A 17,048-nucleotide genomic window follows, 5' to 3' on the forward strand; every position below is an offset into this window, starting at 1 on the left:
TAATTAGAGCTGTTAAGCACTTTCCCATAATAGTGAGAGCCAGACAAAGGCCAGATAGTCTTATTGGGGCTTTTTAGAAATTTTTGTGTAGAGTGGAAGTCTGTGAGAGTTCTTTGTGAGACGGCACAGTGTTTACCTTGTTCGTTGCTCTCTCCAGGGCACTCAACACAGCGCCAGGCACATGCACTGTGTTTGGTAGGTGTGTGTCCAGTGAGTGAATGGAAGTTCCCCACTAACACTCGTTTGTATTCTTTGTTCAGCATCACTCTTTTCTTGTATTTAATATACTCATGTTGTTTTCCCAGATGTTTTCGTTTGCCTTTGTGTTATGTTAGAATGGATATTTTGACCCTAAACTGAAGCAGCCACTGCTGATTCTTTCTCTTCACATCTTCACTGAAGACTAGGGCATGAGAGAATATTGGTATGATTTTCAGTTTCATGCATTCTGAGAGTTGTTTTTCTCCAAGTAGGGTCATTTTTAATTCCTTATTTCTCTACTTCTACAAGTATCTTAATTTCTCTAGACCTTTTTAAGAGAGGATGCCTCATACACAGAGGATTTCCATGGGATGGCATTCCTAAGAACCTCATAACAATGGTTATCTCTGGGGAAGGAATGTGGGGATTGGAGACACCACATTATTGTACTGTTTGAATTTTTCAACCATATGCTCAATTAATTTCTTATCCATATGCTTTATTATTTGAAAAAGGGAGTGAGATGGTTTGATTCCCCCATAATTCAGTAGAGACTAGCTTAAGTGAAATTGAAGGTTTGATTTGGGGAACATTGCAAAGTAAATGTAGTTTGCAGTAAAATAGCATCCATTTATTTAGGGTCTACTGTGTTTAAGACATCATGTGCCTGCATTCTTGCTTAATCTTTTCAATGTTCACGTGAGGTTTAAACCTCCCTTCCTTTTGTCATTACTGCCATAAATTCACACCAGAGCTTTGATGTTTCACTGGAGCTGAAAGCCAGGCTTTGTTCCTTAAGCCTCCTGGGCCTTCAGGCCTCTCACTGTGGCTAAAACTTGGGCACAGCCAAGGACTTGAAAACCGGAGAGAAATGGCAGTCATTGAAATTTTGTTGGCTGGGATGCTGCTGTGAATATTGCTTGCTGCCTTGAAGTCACTGTTTCTTTCCAGCCTACCAGGGGTTGGATAGGAACAAACGACGGGAAGGGTGGAGCAAAAGGATTTAAATCATGTAAAAGATAGACGTGACCTTGAAGATTCAAAGGCCTTATAATAGGTAGCCAAAAGAGGTCTGTGGGTATGTTTTAAAATGACAGATGCCCATAGCCTGGGACTTGTAGTGTTTTTGATGGCTGGTAGAGACTAGATTGTATCCAGAGATTGAGTTCTATGATGTTATAAATTTAATTCTCTTAGAATTTACTTAAAGCAGTATTTTGAGTTTTACCTTTACAATGATGATTTATAGAATATGAACTATACATTCTAAGGAAATATCTATCTATCTAATGAAAGATGGTCTCCAATGCTTTGGGGTAGAACTATTTAAGTCAATCAGTGAGTCTCTTTCACTTTCACTTTTTTTTTTTTTTGATTGAGGTATAGTCAGTTTACAATGTTGTGTCAATTTCTGATATACAGCATCATGTTTCAGTCATACATATATACATACATATATTCCTTTTCACATCTCTCACTCTTAAAAGAAGGTAATGTTTAGAAGAATTTCTTTAGCTAGAAAACTGATTATTCATTATTCCGTGACGTTTGAATGAAGTATTTATTTCCATGTAGTAATTCAGATACTATAGCCCATGCCTTCCGTGCTTTAAGTCAGACCTGAGGTCAGTTCCTAACTCTACCATTTATTAACTCTGGGACCTGGGGCAAATGATTTAGCCTCAGTGAACATTGGTTTTCTTATCTTGAAAGGATGTTAATAATACCTAATTCACATTGTTGTAATGAAGGCTAGGATGAGTAGTATGTTCAAAGTGCCTGGCATGTAGTTGGTGTTTAGTGAAGATTTAGCCTTCCTTCTCTGTTCATTCCCAGTGTTTTTGCTTGACCGTTTGAACTCTGTCAGCCTCGGTGGAGAGGACTGGGGGCATTTGTTTGGCCTCTACCCAAGTTGGTGAATATCTGGCACACATTTCCCCTTCAAGACAGTTTGCGTTCATCCCCTCACCTGTTAAACCTTTCCTCCCTTCCTTGGGCAGCGTTAGCTGCTCCTTCTTGCTTCAAAGCATTTCCCCTCTGCCTGGCATGTAGTAAGTGCCCAATAAGCATTTGCTAGGTAATGGCTTTCCTGACAGTGTGTGTGTGTGTGTGTGTGTGTGTGTGTGTGTGTGTGTGTGTTGGGGTGTGTTGGGGTGTGTTTACAAAGCTTCTCATAGAGCATTGCAGTCTTGTGAGTTCTACTTAATACTTTGGTCTCAACTTAGTAAAAAACATATGAGAATTTAAAGAGTTGATCTTCAGCATTTAGACTAATTATATTAGCAGAGTTGTTACCCATTCTGTAATAGTTATAATGACAGATAATATTTTGTTAATGCGTACTGTAGGCCAGGCCCTGTGCTGATCATTTTACCTACATTTTCTCTTTTAGTCCACATATCAGCTTTATAAGTTAGATACTGTCATTGTACCCATTATCCAGAAGAGGAAACTGAGACTGAAAGTTACCTGCTAAAGGCTACACAGCTCTAAAGTAAAATAGCCTAGATTTGAATGTAAACTGACTCCAGAGTTGGCTTTTTGAGTTACTATATTATACAATTTCCTTCTTCTCTATTATTATAAGAAAATTGTATAGGTGGGTAAAAATGATTATAAAGGTCAATATTGCATAAAGATTTCCCCCATATTCATTGTGTTTACAGAAGAACCAGTTACTTACTAGTTTGTGTCATAAACTTACATTCTTCACAGTTATTTCTGGTGGGAGGCAGTTATGTAATGTGGATTCAGTTTTAATTTTACCACACTAGTACCTGCGTGGAGGAAAAATGATGACTAAAGCACAGTGTAGTGAGAAGTAACCAAGTTTCTATTAAATATTGCTCAAGCAGTGAGTAAGTCATTAAATTTGACTCCTGATGACTATATAATGATTGCTTAATACGAGGCTGCCAGGAAGAATATACACACTCATCAACTCATAGAAGTAGGTGTGTGTGTAATATACGTGGCTAGAGATAGTTGGAGCCATATTTTAAAAGAGGGAGGGTTTTTTTGTTTTGTTTGTTCGTTTTTTGTAGAGGTAGGGAAAGGCAGTATGGTTTATACTGTCATTTATTTCAGTTTATCCAAAAAGGAGAAATTTCATGTATTTACAAAATACAGAAGAATCAAGTTTTAATTTAAAGAGTTTAGGAAGTACTTATTCTCTGTTTCAGAAAGTAAAATCTCCCCACTATCGATGAGATCTGTTCTAGAAAAGTTAAAATACAATCAGGTGATTCCCTGCCCTCTTCCCTTCCTTCCACCTACCCAAAACAGAGTCATGCACTGAAAACTTACCAGATCCTTCTGAGTGTATGATTCATGTTGAACTGGAGTCAGCAACCCCTTAAGAGCACTAAATGTCTGCTTTGTCTTAAAGGTTTGGTATTTTACTAATGAAATACATGGAGTTAAATTTAATCAACTATACATAATTGGTATTATTCCTGTTCAGACATGCCTGTACATGACTTTGTAAAATAAAAAACACCTGATTCTGCCATTTTTATTTGTTTAGGACAAAATTTCAGGAAACAACTTGGCCGTGGGCAAAACTGCAGTTGACTCGGGGACAGAAAGTTGGAAGGGATAAGTAGGTGAAATTTGTCTTGAGGATGTGTCTCCCTGCCACACACACCCATACATGTGTCCTAGTTGTAAAGGTAAAAAAGTCTTACGAACCTAGAAGGCATGAAGCATTTGGTCCACAATAAAAGGTCAAGGAGGATTCTGGAAGAGGACCTTGTGGCTAAAATCACAGGCAACAGCAGAGCAAAGGAAAGACATCTGGTAGTGTTGAGAGATGGGCCTGTGATGAACAGGAAAGGAGAAGGAGGAGGGAAGAAGGTGTTTCTGTTTTCCTGTCTGTTTCACAGAAGACAGGTCTGCTGAAGACTTGAGGGATGATGAGGGAATGTGTTTGGCTCTGGGTCCTGTGTCCTCCTGGACCTGTTTCAGCTGTGCTTCCTGAACCTTAGGGCTGGGCCTTGGGGAGGAGAGTTTATTTCTGTCTTTTATACCTTAGGCTGCTGCTTAGGACAGCTGTGGCTTGGAAGAGGCCTCATTTAGAACAGTTGGTCAAGAAGCTGCATCTCTTCACTGCATCATTTACCTTCCATTCTTGCAGAGCTGATTGTTGGTGTGGAACAAAAACTTGATTGGTCTGTTGACTGTACTACCTGGTGGGGGCGCATGGAGGAAGCCTCGATAAAGAATCTTCTTTATCTTCATTTTTTTTTTTTTTAACCGGTAGCCTAGAAAATGGCATTAATTTGAGCAAATGAGTTGGAAATTGACCGTAGACAATCTTGGAACTCACCCTGGATAAACTCATGAGTCTGTGCTGTGCTATGTAAGGATTATTTTGCTATTACAGGCTTATTACCTACTTGCTTAGCCACAGGGGACCTCCTGAGCCTACCTACATCTGTAAAAATAGCTACTTAGTCTCCTCCCTCCCTTTTCTTTCTCAGGCCTGTCTCTCTTCCCTCGTTTCACCCATCTTTCACATTCACAACAACCCGCATTGATTGTTAGTTTCCATGTAAACAGTTATTTTGCTTTTAAACTTGTTCCTGCCTCAGCCCTCATATTTCTCTCACTGAAGTCTCATGAATTTTGTTTTAAGTTGAATTTGATCGCAGCACTAAATCACCCATTTCTGCTTAATGTTCTTCTGATCATGTAACTATAATGCCTTATTCAACACTTCAAAAAGAGAATAGTAATACTTTTAATATCACCGTAAGTGCGTGTTGGTATTGAGTAACAGGTGACGAGTCTAATGATTAGCATGACTGCCTAGATTGCATAATTATAGGTCTGTTTGACTTTAGGAGAATCATATGCAGGCCAGCTGCATCCATTCAGATGCTTAGTATAAATATCAGAGCACTTCAGTCTAAAACGAAGTCCTCCTTCAGTGATTATCATGCTTTATTTTTCTAGAGGGCTTGCCATTGAACATGGAAAACCAAAATAGAACAGAACCCATCTTTAAAGACTGGGTTTAATTCTACGGCCCCTTCTGGTCTACATAACACTTTATAAGTTCTTTGGGTACCAACAGCAGCCCATATAGTGTGTGGGATGGTTCTGAACAGGATCACTAGGTACAGACAAGGCAGATTTGCAGGGGGCAGCCACATTACTGGCATACTTACAGAAAGTTAATAATTTTATAATATAAGTCAAAGATTATCTGTGCCCTCTGGACTTAATTTGCTGGGGCAGGGGTAGGGGGACGTATTTCAGCAAGTTATTGGACAAACGTCTTGAAAGTTTCTTAATTACTATGCCAGACATATTACACGAGCTCCTCCCAGAGACTTCCCCACATATTTATTGGCTTGTAAATGAACGTTCAAGTGCATCACTTAGGTTCATTTGATTAACACAAGCAAGGGTTGATTTTAATAAATTAATGCTCATCGGATGGCACATGGAAGAAATGAGAATTTTCCTGGATTCCCCAGACCCTACTTGGCCAGGGGAGGGCAGTCAAGGGCGTGGATAACAGAAATGGTTTTGACACTGGGCTCCACGTGGAGGCCTCTGCTGCGATGTGAAGCCTTCCAGGGCTCTTGCCTTGCCCTGGAGCAGTCCTGTACTGCTGCCCTTGCGTGGCTGCAGCTGCCCACTCTGGCTGCCGGTGCTCTTGACCGCGCACACGTTGACTTCTCAACTGCTCGAGCTGACTTATTCTCCTGACGTTCAGTGGGTGACTTGGTTGCTTTTATAGCCTCTCCAATTAGCTGTGATGATGGGAAGGGTCACTCTTCATCAGCATTAAAACTTAGTAATCTTCTAAAAGGGAAAAATTATTTTCTTTTAGTTATCAGTCTCCTCTACTAAGGAATTTGGAAAAGCTTTTCTGAGGGAGCAGTTGAGTGGTGTTGGCCAGGGTCCTGCTTGGAACAGACGACCTGGATCTGAGATGAAGCCCAGAGCCGTGACTTCCTCCCACCCCAGGGGTTTGTTCCCTCCATATTCTTGGAGGAGTTGGAGGTGCTTGTTTTTCTCGTACTCAAGCACCTTTTAGCACAGGCGGGCCGTTGTACAAACCTTGCAGCCAGAGGGCCGGAGTTGGAGGCTTAGCTTGGCTACTCCCTACCTTTGTGTTTTTGAGCAAATTATTTCAACTGCTTAGTGCTTCAGCTTTCTCATACGTGTAGTGGAAATAAAACTACCTATCTATTAATGTGGCTGTGAAGTTTAATGTAAATATGGTGCACTGAGTATAGTCTTGGCTCATAATAAGTGCTTACTAATTGTTAGCTACAGCTATTATTATTATATATATTTTTTGTCATTGAGATTATTTTCCAAGCTTGCAGAGGTGTGGTACAGTAATATTTTCCTCTCTGAGATTGTCATTCTGTGAATTTTAACATCATTTTTGTAACCGCCCTGTGCTGTTGCTAACCTTTTTCCTATGGAAAAATCACAATGAAAATAGAATAGGCAAATGAGTTTATATTACATGTCTTCTTTACATTTTACTTCAGTTGAACATCAGAGGCAGGACAGTTTATAGTCTGGTGAAAGTTTATTTTTCAAATTTATTTTATAATGGCCATGTAAGACTATTGAAGGAAGAGTTGCTGTAATTCTTTGTTGGATCCCAAGAACACCAAGGCATCATTCTTGCCCTCAAATGGATTGAAATCTGTTTGGAGAAATGAGACAGGTTCGTATAAGAAGACAAGATTGTTTATGGTTCAAAATGCCAAAGTTTCAAATATAGTTGTTAAGATAAATTAAGTGAGATCCTTCTAGGCTGGTATAATTTAAAAGCAGGTAGGGCTTGCGCTCAACCCTTGAAGGATGTGTAGGATTTGGTTGGTGTGGGTTTTTAAAGAAAGGCTTTCCCTGTAAGAGCGGGAGCATTTTGATAGTGGGAAGGTATCCTGTGTGAATAAAGGAGCAAGGAACCTCTGGCTGGGCGGTTCCTCTGCACCTGTCCCCCAACCCTGGACACTTTTTAGCTAACAACTCCCTGTTTGTGTGTTTATCGCTTTTTTTCTCCTGAGTTCTTCAGGGATTTATTTAGCCTGTTTGCCTTTTTCAAGCTCTTTCCCCACCTCAGTTCTTTAGAACAGGACACATTCCCTGTGCCTTCCTTTGCCTGGTGTTTCTGAAACATGAGCACAAATAACATCCTTAAAAAGAGATTGCTATTGTAATAATAAGGGGAATGAGGGTTAGCAAGAAGAGCGAAAAGAATCACAAAAAGAATCTTGAAATAGCTGTAGTGGGTTCTCGCGACCTCTCTTCCAGACACCATTATGGGAGTCTCTTCTGGTTCTTCGTCTCCGGTCTCTGAGCCCTTTGCCCCAGCAAGACGCAGAGACAACTGCCTGCAGCTGTCTGACTGAGCATCACTTCCAGGTGTGCTGTGATTCTCAGCTCTTTTCAGGAGTCGCTTCCTGCTCTCTTCCAGTGTTTTCCCTCTGTTGCCTCAGGCTGCACTGCTCACCACTTTGGTTCTTTAGCTTGTCCCAACATTCCCAGGCCCTGGAGCCTCAATGTAAGCCTTAGTGTAAGCTACCGTTGGCCTCAGCAGATGCTTCCCTTGGGCTTCCTGCCATCAAATATTGGCCCAGCCATGGCTCACTTTTTCTCCTCCGCGGGAAAAGTCTCCTTGGCCTTGTATTTGAAATGGCTATCTGGTTCAGGTCTTGCTGTTATCCATGGGACCCTGATGAAGAGAACCATCATCCTGCTTACTCTGCAGGCCTTCTCATAGCATTTTTAATGTTGAAGGCACATTTCTAAGTGCTTTCAAAAATTAGCTCATGTAATTCCAGAGGGGGGTTGCCAACATTATGTCAATTCCCACTGATTTAAACTCCTGACAAACTTTTATTTCTTATTCTTCAAGGACTTTTGCCCCTGATACATCCTTTAGTGGGTTTCTATTTAGTTTGAAGTTGCCTCTAATTATTGGATTTTTGAAAAAGCAGTTTATACTATTAGTCTTTGCTCAGGTTACCAACTTTACCCAGTATCAGAATCCAATATCCATAAAACATACTGATTCCACTAAATAAAAAAAGAAAAAACCCAACACCATCATTTCCTTTACCTAGATAAGGCTTGTGTGAAACCAGGGGTCTATTTTTCATTATTTTAAATGGGAAAAAATTAATGCAAATTACAGGTCAACCCTAAACCCCTAACCGATTTACTGAAATGTAACTGTATACAGTAAAATGCCTGTATAAGTCACAACCTTCCATTATTAGGATATAAATTATTTAAAATTCTCTTCCTGATCATCAAGCAATTAATATGATTTTTAACAAACAGTTGCCGTATATATGGCAATAGGTACGCATCGGTACCAGCAACAGCTCTGCAGCCTGTCTCCTTCATTGATGTTTGGACATTTTCAGAACATTAACCTGTAATTGATGGTCTAAGAATTTTATTTGGAACATGACTTGAGACTTTCTTCATACACCATTTTGTTTAAAATGTTGTATTTAATTTTGGGAATGTAAATACAGTTTTTTCTTATCTAAACACTGCCCTTTCCCACTCCTCAAAAAGAAACAAACAAACAAAACTTATATTGAGGTATATGTGTATTCCCTGAAGTCTAGATGTTACAAGCTAAGAGGTATTCTACCAGAAGCAGGGTAACCCAGGAGATAGTTTATGGAATGTGCTTATAAAAATGACTATCATACAGCTGAAGCATAATTTAAAAGTTTAGGAAAATCATTTTTGAAAAGCCAAATGTAAGTGAATTTTACATTATTTCATGGCTTTGAGATGACCTGTCGTATTGTTCTTCAGAGTAGACAAGAAATACTGACATTTGTTTGAGCTAAGGTAATTGAATGAAGTCTTTGGTGTGCGTTCCCAAATGTGATTTAAGGACGTCAGCTTTATTTTCATTTCTTTCAGCTTTTTTAGTGTTAAAATTTTTATTATCCTGTGTTCTCTATCTTTTCCTGATCTATTATATTCTGTTTAGAGCTTGAAAAAAAAAGAAAACAGTTTAAAAACACTTTTAAGAATATCGTCTCACTTTTCTAATCACTAGTTACTTTTCATAGTCTCCTGTTCCCTGGCGGTCTTTTAATTTTTTGAACATAGCAAGCATAGCTGTTTCATACTGTGATGTGTAATTCTACTATCTGAAACATTAGTGGATCTCTTTCTGCTGATTCTTGCTCTTGATGGCTTGTTTTCGTGTGTTCTTTAGGGTTTATAAGGTTTTGTTTATCTGTTTTATTTTTGCTGTATGTTCTCCCCCGTAGTCCACTTGTTATCCTTAACAGTTATGTGTAGGGTTATTTGAGGCCTTGAATGAAAGTGTCTTCTCCAGAGGGGAGTACCTGTGGGTACTTTCAGTGTGAGACCACCTCCCACCAAGATCAGAGCTTAGGTTCCCAGGACCACTCAGGTGAGGGGAACCCAGCCGACAAATCCGAGAGGGCTGGCTTGTTACCACAGTTTTTCAGAAACAGGTTTATTTTCTCTCCCTCTTCCCTCTGTTCTGTTCAGTGGCCAAGGGCAACTTCCCTGCGGCCTGGAGGAGCAGGGTGGGATTACTTCCAGTTCATCTTTATTCTGAGGAGTGGAGACCCAGCTTACTGGGGGAGGGTGTGTGGCTTTGGTGTCCTGTGCTCTGCTTCTCTTTTTCAGTTTTCCTTAGATTTTGCCCTGATTATTTCTTACTATCTTGTGACTCTTTTGTTTTTAAGATTTCTTTTTTTCCCATTTTTTCCAGTTGTTTTAGTTGTCTTCAGTGGGGTATTGGTCCACATAACACAACCTACGATTACTAGAAGTGGAAATCTTCCTTATTTGATTTTTAACAATCCTGTGGGGTTTGCGTGCGGATATATAACTGAGCTGCTTTAGTGGATGAGGGAACAGAGGCTGAGAAGAGTGTGGTGGTTGATTTAAGATCATACAGATAAGTGTTCAGCTAAGCCTTCAATGTCTTAGTCTTGAGTCAACCTTTCTACCTTTGAGCCTTTTTCTACTGGGTGTCTTTGAATTTTGAATGAAGCAGGCATATGTTGAAGACATTTTAAAAAATATGTAATACCTTTACGAAATCACTCAGATAGACCATTGACTAATAAATTGTGTTGCTACAGCTTTTTCCAGCTGTGGCATTTTAAATGGAAAATAATAATTGCTTTCTTTTTTTTCCCCCAGCGGAAGTGAGTAGTGAATACAGCATGGACAAGGCAATGGTTGAATTTGCAATGATGGATCGGGAACTAAACCATTATGTAAAGGCTGTTCAGTCTGCAATAAACCATGTAAGTTTATACCACTCACCTGGTTATGTTTGGTTACAACTCCCTGGCTAGAAATAGAAACATAAAGTCGAAATTCTTCTCTAACCTTTAAAATCTCCTTATCCTTACTGTAGCAGCTGTTAATCTCGTCTTAATCAGGAAGTTCGTAGAACAGGAATCTTAAATATTTTCCCAGATAGGCCAGCTAGGGTTAATTCGGATATTACATGCATTTTAGATTTCCTTGCATTTTTTGGTCTCGAGTTTTTTAGGCCAAGCCTCCTTTGAATGCAAGTAGTTTTTTATAAAATGCTAAGTATCGCATAGAACTTGTTTTTATTGTTATATTTGCTTAAGCATACAATTTAGACCAGGTTTAGTTACTCATTCTCCAGCTTGAACTAATAGGCAGCTATTGCAAAATTCATAGAATCGGATATAGGGAAGCGTTTTAGAGCAAGTTTAAAAATAAAGAAGCCTGACACTTTGGTTTTTCCAGAAGCCAAACTTATCTTTGTTGGCTCCAGCTATCACAGGAACAACACGTTAGGCAGTTAAGGTGGGAACATAGCAACATCCTTTTGAGCAGTACTGTGTTGAGTAAGAAATGAGCAACACGATTGCAGTCATGTTTCTGAGAAGTCCTTTGTCCTCTGAGCAGTGGAAACTCCCCTTTGAACTGATTTCATATACCTGTGTAATAGGATGTCTTGTACTTCTGGTTTCTTTATGTGTCTTTTCTTGCTTGTATCTGTGGGAAAATTCCAAACGTCAAATATTTTACAAAATTGGCTACTATTCAGTAGAAGATACCTTTTTAAATGTAGTTTAATACTTAAGCCATATTTAAGTGAGTATTACATAGTTATAGATTCATGGTTACATGCAGTTTTTCTGGGTTTTTTTCTTCTTTAAACATTTTTTTCTGTTTGTTTTTTTTTAATGGTTAATATTTATTAAGTGTAGCATTTGTAGCCCACTTAAGAATGTCTGCTTGTATCCAAGTAATAAACTCATTCAGCTTGTAAAATTCTGGTATTTCTAACCATTGTGACTGTTAGTCTTGGTACTGTGACTGTTTCTTCCATAGGAAAATATGAAAATGACATCATGTTGGAGTCTTTGAAGCTGGATAGCAAAGCCCTCAGACTAGAGGTTTTCAACTCCAGCTGACCCCTAGAATCAGCCAGTCCCCACTCTGAAGAGATTCAGATTTCATTGGTTTGGAGCAGGATTGGGGTACCAGTGATTTTTTTTAAGGCCTCAATCTAATATGTATCCAAGGTTGAAAACCACTGACTTGAAAGAACAAGGCTGACTTTATAAAGTGTGTTTGCTACCAAAGATCAGAGCCAGGCCTCTTGTGTCGATCAGTCCTGCTGTGACCCTTAAATTCTATGGAGGTTATTTGATAGACCTTTCTATCTTTTAACCTTGATGTTTTGCAAATGTAACAGCCCTGTGTACATTATAGATACGAAAACAGATTTTGGAAGTTGAAGAACTTGATTGGACTTTTTAAAAATTTTTCTGTTAAACTCTAGGATTCACAGATACTATCTTAAGGTATTTTTACATAAGGAATTGGACTTTGCTCCCCCTTCAAAAAACTGAGTCACTCATTAAAAAAAAAAAAAGAAAGAAAAAGAAAAGAAAAAAGAAAAAGACAAAGCAACCCTCACCCACATTCAGTAGTAAACAGCATTTCTTTCATCTTGAGGCCTCATCCTATTACCCTCACCCTACTAAACTGGAAAGATTATACTTGGAGTTTTGGGTTTTTTTCCCCCAACTTTTCAGCCCTAACTTTACACTATATTATGGAGCAACATAGTGATTCTAATGCTGGGCAGGAAGGTCCCTGGTCTTTTATGAGAGGAGACAACATGTTTATTGTTATTATTATTATTATTATTATTATTTTGGTAGGCAAAATTGTGCTCTCTATTTAAGCTTGTTAAGAGACCAAGAATAGCAAATCATAATTTCATAAGTTTTCTAAGACTTGAAACCACATGGGGGCATAGTGGGGATATGGCCATTATTTTGAGGAAAATATTTTATCCTCTTTATATACCGTGTCCTCTTCGTGTACTTGAAGTTACGGACGTTGCTATCTGATTGCTTGTTTCAGTGAGGGATCAAGAAAGAACAGCAGCTTGAGACGGGCTGGAATGGTGCGGTTCTTTAGAAATAGCAATGGTCTAGGGATCAGAAACTCTTTGAACCCTGCTGTTTCCCTTTTCTAAATTATGATCCTGGGTCAAGAAACTTAACCTCTTGGAACCTCATGTTCTTCATCTATAAAATTCCTGGCCTGCTTATTTCACAAGATTATTATGTGAATCAGATTAGATACTGTGTATCAAATACTTCTGACATTCATAAAATTTGATGGAGATAAAGATACTATGTTATTGCAAACCCAGATTTCCCAACATACTCCTTAGGAAGGTGGAACAGGATCTTTTTAAAAAACAAGTACTTTGCTTTGCTCACTTTATTTCAGGACTTTGAAATAAAACTTTTATTGGCTTTGACCCATCCTACTCTGGAATTCAAGAATCATATAGGGTTAGATATAAGCTAGTTAAGTTACAATATGGTGTAATTGTCAGATTATTAAGAAAGAATGCGGGTGAGAGGAATCCATATGAGTTCTATTTAACTTCTCCTCTGTTACAGACTTTTAAGGGCTGCAGTTTCTCTATTACTGTATCATTTGCCAAGATTCTGATCTACCCTGTGGTCTTTTTGCTTATAAATTTTCATATAGTCATAGAAAGATACAATTTTATTTTCATCATCAAAGAGCATTCAGATTTATTATTTAAATAAATGTTTCTCTCCTGCTTTCACCTGCACAGAATTCTGAAGGCAATACACTTCTGAAAAGGTTTTAGAATTTTACCTTGGAACCTTAGAGGGGTGGCTCAGTTTACCAACAATGCCTGGGAAGTCCCTTTGGCATTCAACAGATGGTCTCAGATTGCCTGTCGTTGTTCTTTGAGAAAATAGAGCTACTATATTCTACAGTATCTGAAGATTTTATTTGGAATCAGTATTTATTTCAGTGCTCTGAAGCTTAAAAAAAAAAAAAACAGGACTTTGCCCCAGCTATTTGGTAGAGGGAATATTATGCAGTGAGCACTTAAAAGAAAAAAAAAGAAAAAATTCCCGGACAGTCTGTAAGTCATTTATGAAAACAAGATAAATAGGTTATATATCTGTCACAACTCTTTAAAACATGTTGAACCACAAAGAGTTCTGTATGAGCTCTTCCGAGACTTTCAGTCATGAGACCACACATGTGATGAAAGTGTTTTGAAAGCTATAAAATGGCACATAGATCTGCTATGATACACTTACTTCTTTTATCACCATTACTGCTAGGGAAAAACTTCTCAGTTTCATGTTGAGAACAGAGTGATGTTCTGAACGTCAACTTTTGATGACCTAATGTTCCCTTCCTTGATTTCTAAGCTTTTATTATTTAAGTACTTTGAAGGAGCTCCGTTGGCTGGCTTTTTTTTTTTCTCAAACCTTCATTGAATACATATTTTCTAAACACCTATATGCCAGGTACTTCTAGGTGCAAGAAATAGGAGATCAGTCAGCAAAGCCCACATGACCCCACTGTCAGAATGTCTGAAGTCTAGAAAGGGAGACAGACATTTAACACACAGCAATACAGATGTTACTGAGTGACTGTTGTGCTGTGTACTACAAAGGGAAAATAAAATATTCAAGGAGAGTGAATAACTCAGGGGCATAATGTCTGCTTGGGGGTGCGGGGGAATCCTTCCTGATGAAGTGATACTTAATCTAAGACGAAAGTCAAGTGAGCCTCAATGTGAGGGTCGTGATATATAAGTTCTCTGTGCGACTTTTGCATGAAAAGGAAGCATCTTTTTAAAAATTTTCTCAGTGGCCGAGTTTCAGAGTGCCTTCATTTGAGAAATTAAGCCAGAGAAAGCAAACTTTTATTTTTAAAAAGTTTAAAGCACGTAAAGTAGTTGAGTAACCTGCCTCAGACTGGTCTCAGATTCATTCATTCACATATGATATGAGACATTCAGATATGAGTGTCTACCATGTGCCAGGAACTATGTTTAGTAAAGCAAGTTAAGGCAGAAGTTGATTTAAGAATAATTTCATTACTGATATTCTGCAAATAATTTCATTATTGATACTCTGCTTCTCAAGCCATACCACTCATCAAATGACTTACCCTCTTGAAGTGAGACTCTTTATCATGTATTGAATAAACAGTGCTAATACTGTGTACTGTGTATTTCTGGTTCTGGGTTTATGTGATGATTTTAAACTAAACCTGGAGTCTCATCTTGTGGGACTCCGATTCCAGAGGGCGGGCATCTGCTTAGTTCAAGGAGTCCTCAGATCTTATTCTCAGATACGTGTTTTTTCAAACAGGAGACAATAGAGGGTCCAACCGCTATCATGGGTGTGGTCCTTGCAACTGTTCTATAACCTTACTTCTCACAGTGAAAAAGGATGCCCTCCCCTCCCCCCACCCCGGCCCTGCAAAGCTAAATGACAAATGGCCCAACAGGTTCAGATCAGTTACAGATATTATTAGCAGTCGGCGGTCAAATATACATTTTCTGTGCTTTTTGATGAGTAATCTAGTCCTAGAGTTAAGCAAAAGTAACTACTAAAGCTTGAGATTCACATTATACTTTGGCATTTATTTTATCATGATACTTAATTGTGCAATTTTATTGTAACAAACTTTAAATATTAAAAGAATTGTTAGATTTTACCTGTTTATTGTTCTTTTCGTATTTGCTACTTCAGCATATTAATTTATTGGAAAATCTGGAGCATTTGTACTTTTTCAGTTTTCCTCCTACTTTCTTTTCTTCTACATGCATCTTATAGTTTACCTAAGATTTTAAAGTATTTAAATCAGATTTCTGCCACATATTGTTTTGTGTTTCTTTAAGTCAGTGTTTTATAACAATTCCTATCAAAAGCCTAGGAGGGTGAACATTTTTCTTCTTAACCTAGCAGGAGCAATTAGTTGTGGAATCATTTTACTTGCGTTTTTTCTTAAAAATTTGTTCATGGATATGCCCTGTGTGCTGTGATTTTACTTGAGAACTAACCTGAACATTTAATCTGCCTTTTTAAACTAGTGTGTTGAGAGTTAGAAGAGTGGAAATATATGTCACTTAAGCTGTTGAAACCAGCACAATCTTAAATATAATAAAAGAATGAGATGGGTCAAAGGTATAGCTTAACTTCAGCCTTGACATCATGCAACTAGTTTAAAATGTTTTTGACATATTTCCCTGTGTTTCCTCACTCTTCACCCTTTATCAGCTGGTGAGCTTTACCTTTTGTAAATCCTGTTTTAAAGTTAATTTAACATCTACTACTTTAACATGAAATCATATGGCGTATCTTTTAAGTGGGGAGTCATTATTTTAGTTAAACCAGATTTGGGGAGTATTTCTCACTGGGAAAGCTAATAATTTATAGTATCTGAAGAAAGTTCCAGGGCAGAGTTATTGGATATGATCATCTGCTGCCTGAACGCAAGGTTGCACCCCACATTGTGAGTCACTGACAAAAGAGGAAGGAGGGGAAATTCGTTTGGGATGATGACATTTGAGGACAGAAGATTCCTGAGCGTGAGAGAAATAACTGTTGTCAGCAGAACAGCAAGAATACGAGAGATGAAAGTGGACTTAGGGAAAATCTCTTGGCGCCAGATGGGAAAGTACTGCAGAATACCTTCTTCTCCACACCCTGCCCCCAGCACTTGGTGCTCCAGAATGGTGTGTGGTCTCTTAACATCTTTCTTGTCAAAGATATAAGCCTTTTCGTCTATAGGAGTATTGCCCAGGCGTGGAAATTGACCATGGGAAAAAAAGGTTATTGCAGGTATTTACTCTTAAGCCTCTTGGCCCCGGAATGTGACTCTGTCTGTGATTACTGGTAATTAATTTCTGTTCCATTGCTTTAGAACTCCCACTGCAGTTATTCCCAAATTAAGGTTGTGTGTGGTAGCATTTTGTCTAACACACAGAGAGAGTTAGGTCTGGATATAGTATTTCACTGAGTGAGTTCCCTCTATAGGAAAGAATCCGATATATCTCTTAGGTTACCCAGTCATGTAGCTGCTAATAGGTGAACATTCTGGTCTGTGCTATATTGAGACTGATTTACATGGATAGTTTATAGAAATCCATCTTCGTGTTTTGGGGGTATTAAGTGTTGGATTTTATTTAGAATGAGAAAACGTTTACACTCTACTGGGCCTTAATGTGCCTCGAATGCAGCATTTCCAAAAGTTTGCTCCGTAATACCAGTTAATCAGGATGTGAGTAAGTATAATAGGAAAAAAGGATTTTGTGGTCAAGTAAGTTTGGGGAATGCTTGATTAAAAGAATTTCCTTAAAGACTGTAAAGCCTTTAATATGCTTTTATGCATTGTGATTCTCTAAAGGAGGGATATTTAGTGATTTCCTAAACTTATTTGAAAACCTCTTTGGAGAAAGGACTGATACTCTACAGAACCCACTTTAGAAAAATGCTCCTATGGTC

At 38.4% G+C, this 17,048-nt stretch overlaps 1 protein-coding gene across 5 annotated transcripts in view; it reads left to right on the top strand.

Annotated features, from left to right (window-relative positions):
* The window catches only part of NSMCE2 (NSE2 (MMS21) homolog, SMC5-SMC6 complex SUMO ligase), a 208,544-nt gene that overhangs the window by 35,137 nt on the left and 156,359 nt on the right, over positions 1–17,048 (top strand). For all 5 annotated transcript variants that reach the window (XM_074353056.1, XM_074353055.1, XM_010972635.3 and 2 more), the window contains exon 3: positions 10,390–10,496. In XM_074353056.1, the coding sequence (XP_074209157.1) occupies positions 10,390–10,496 (107 nt within the window). The remainder of the gene's footprint in view (positions 1–10,389; positions 10,497–17,048) is intronic.

This window comes from Camelus bactrianus, chromosome 25, assembly GCF_048773025.1.
Source record: "Camelus bactrianus isolate YW-2024 breed Bactrian camel chromosome 25, ASM4877302v1, whole genome shotgun sequence".
In the NCBI taxonomy this organism is placed as follows: domain Eukaryota; kingdom Metazoa; phylum Chordata; class Mammalia; order Artiodactyla; family Camelidae; genus Camelus; species Camelus bactrianus.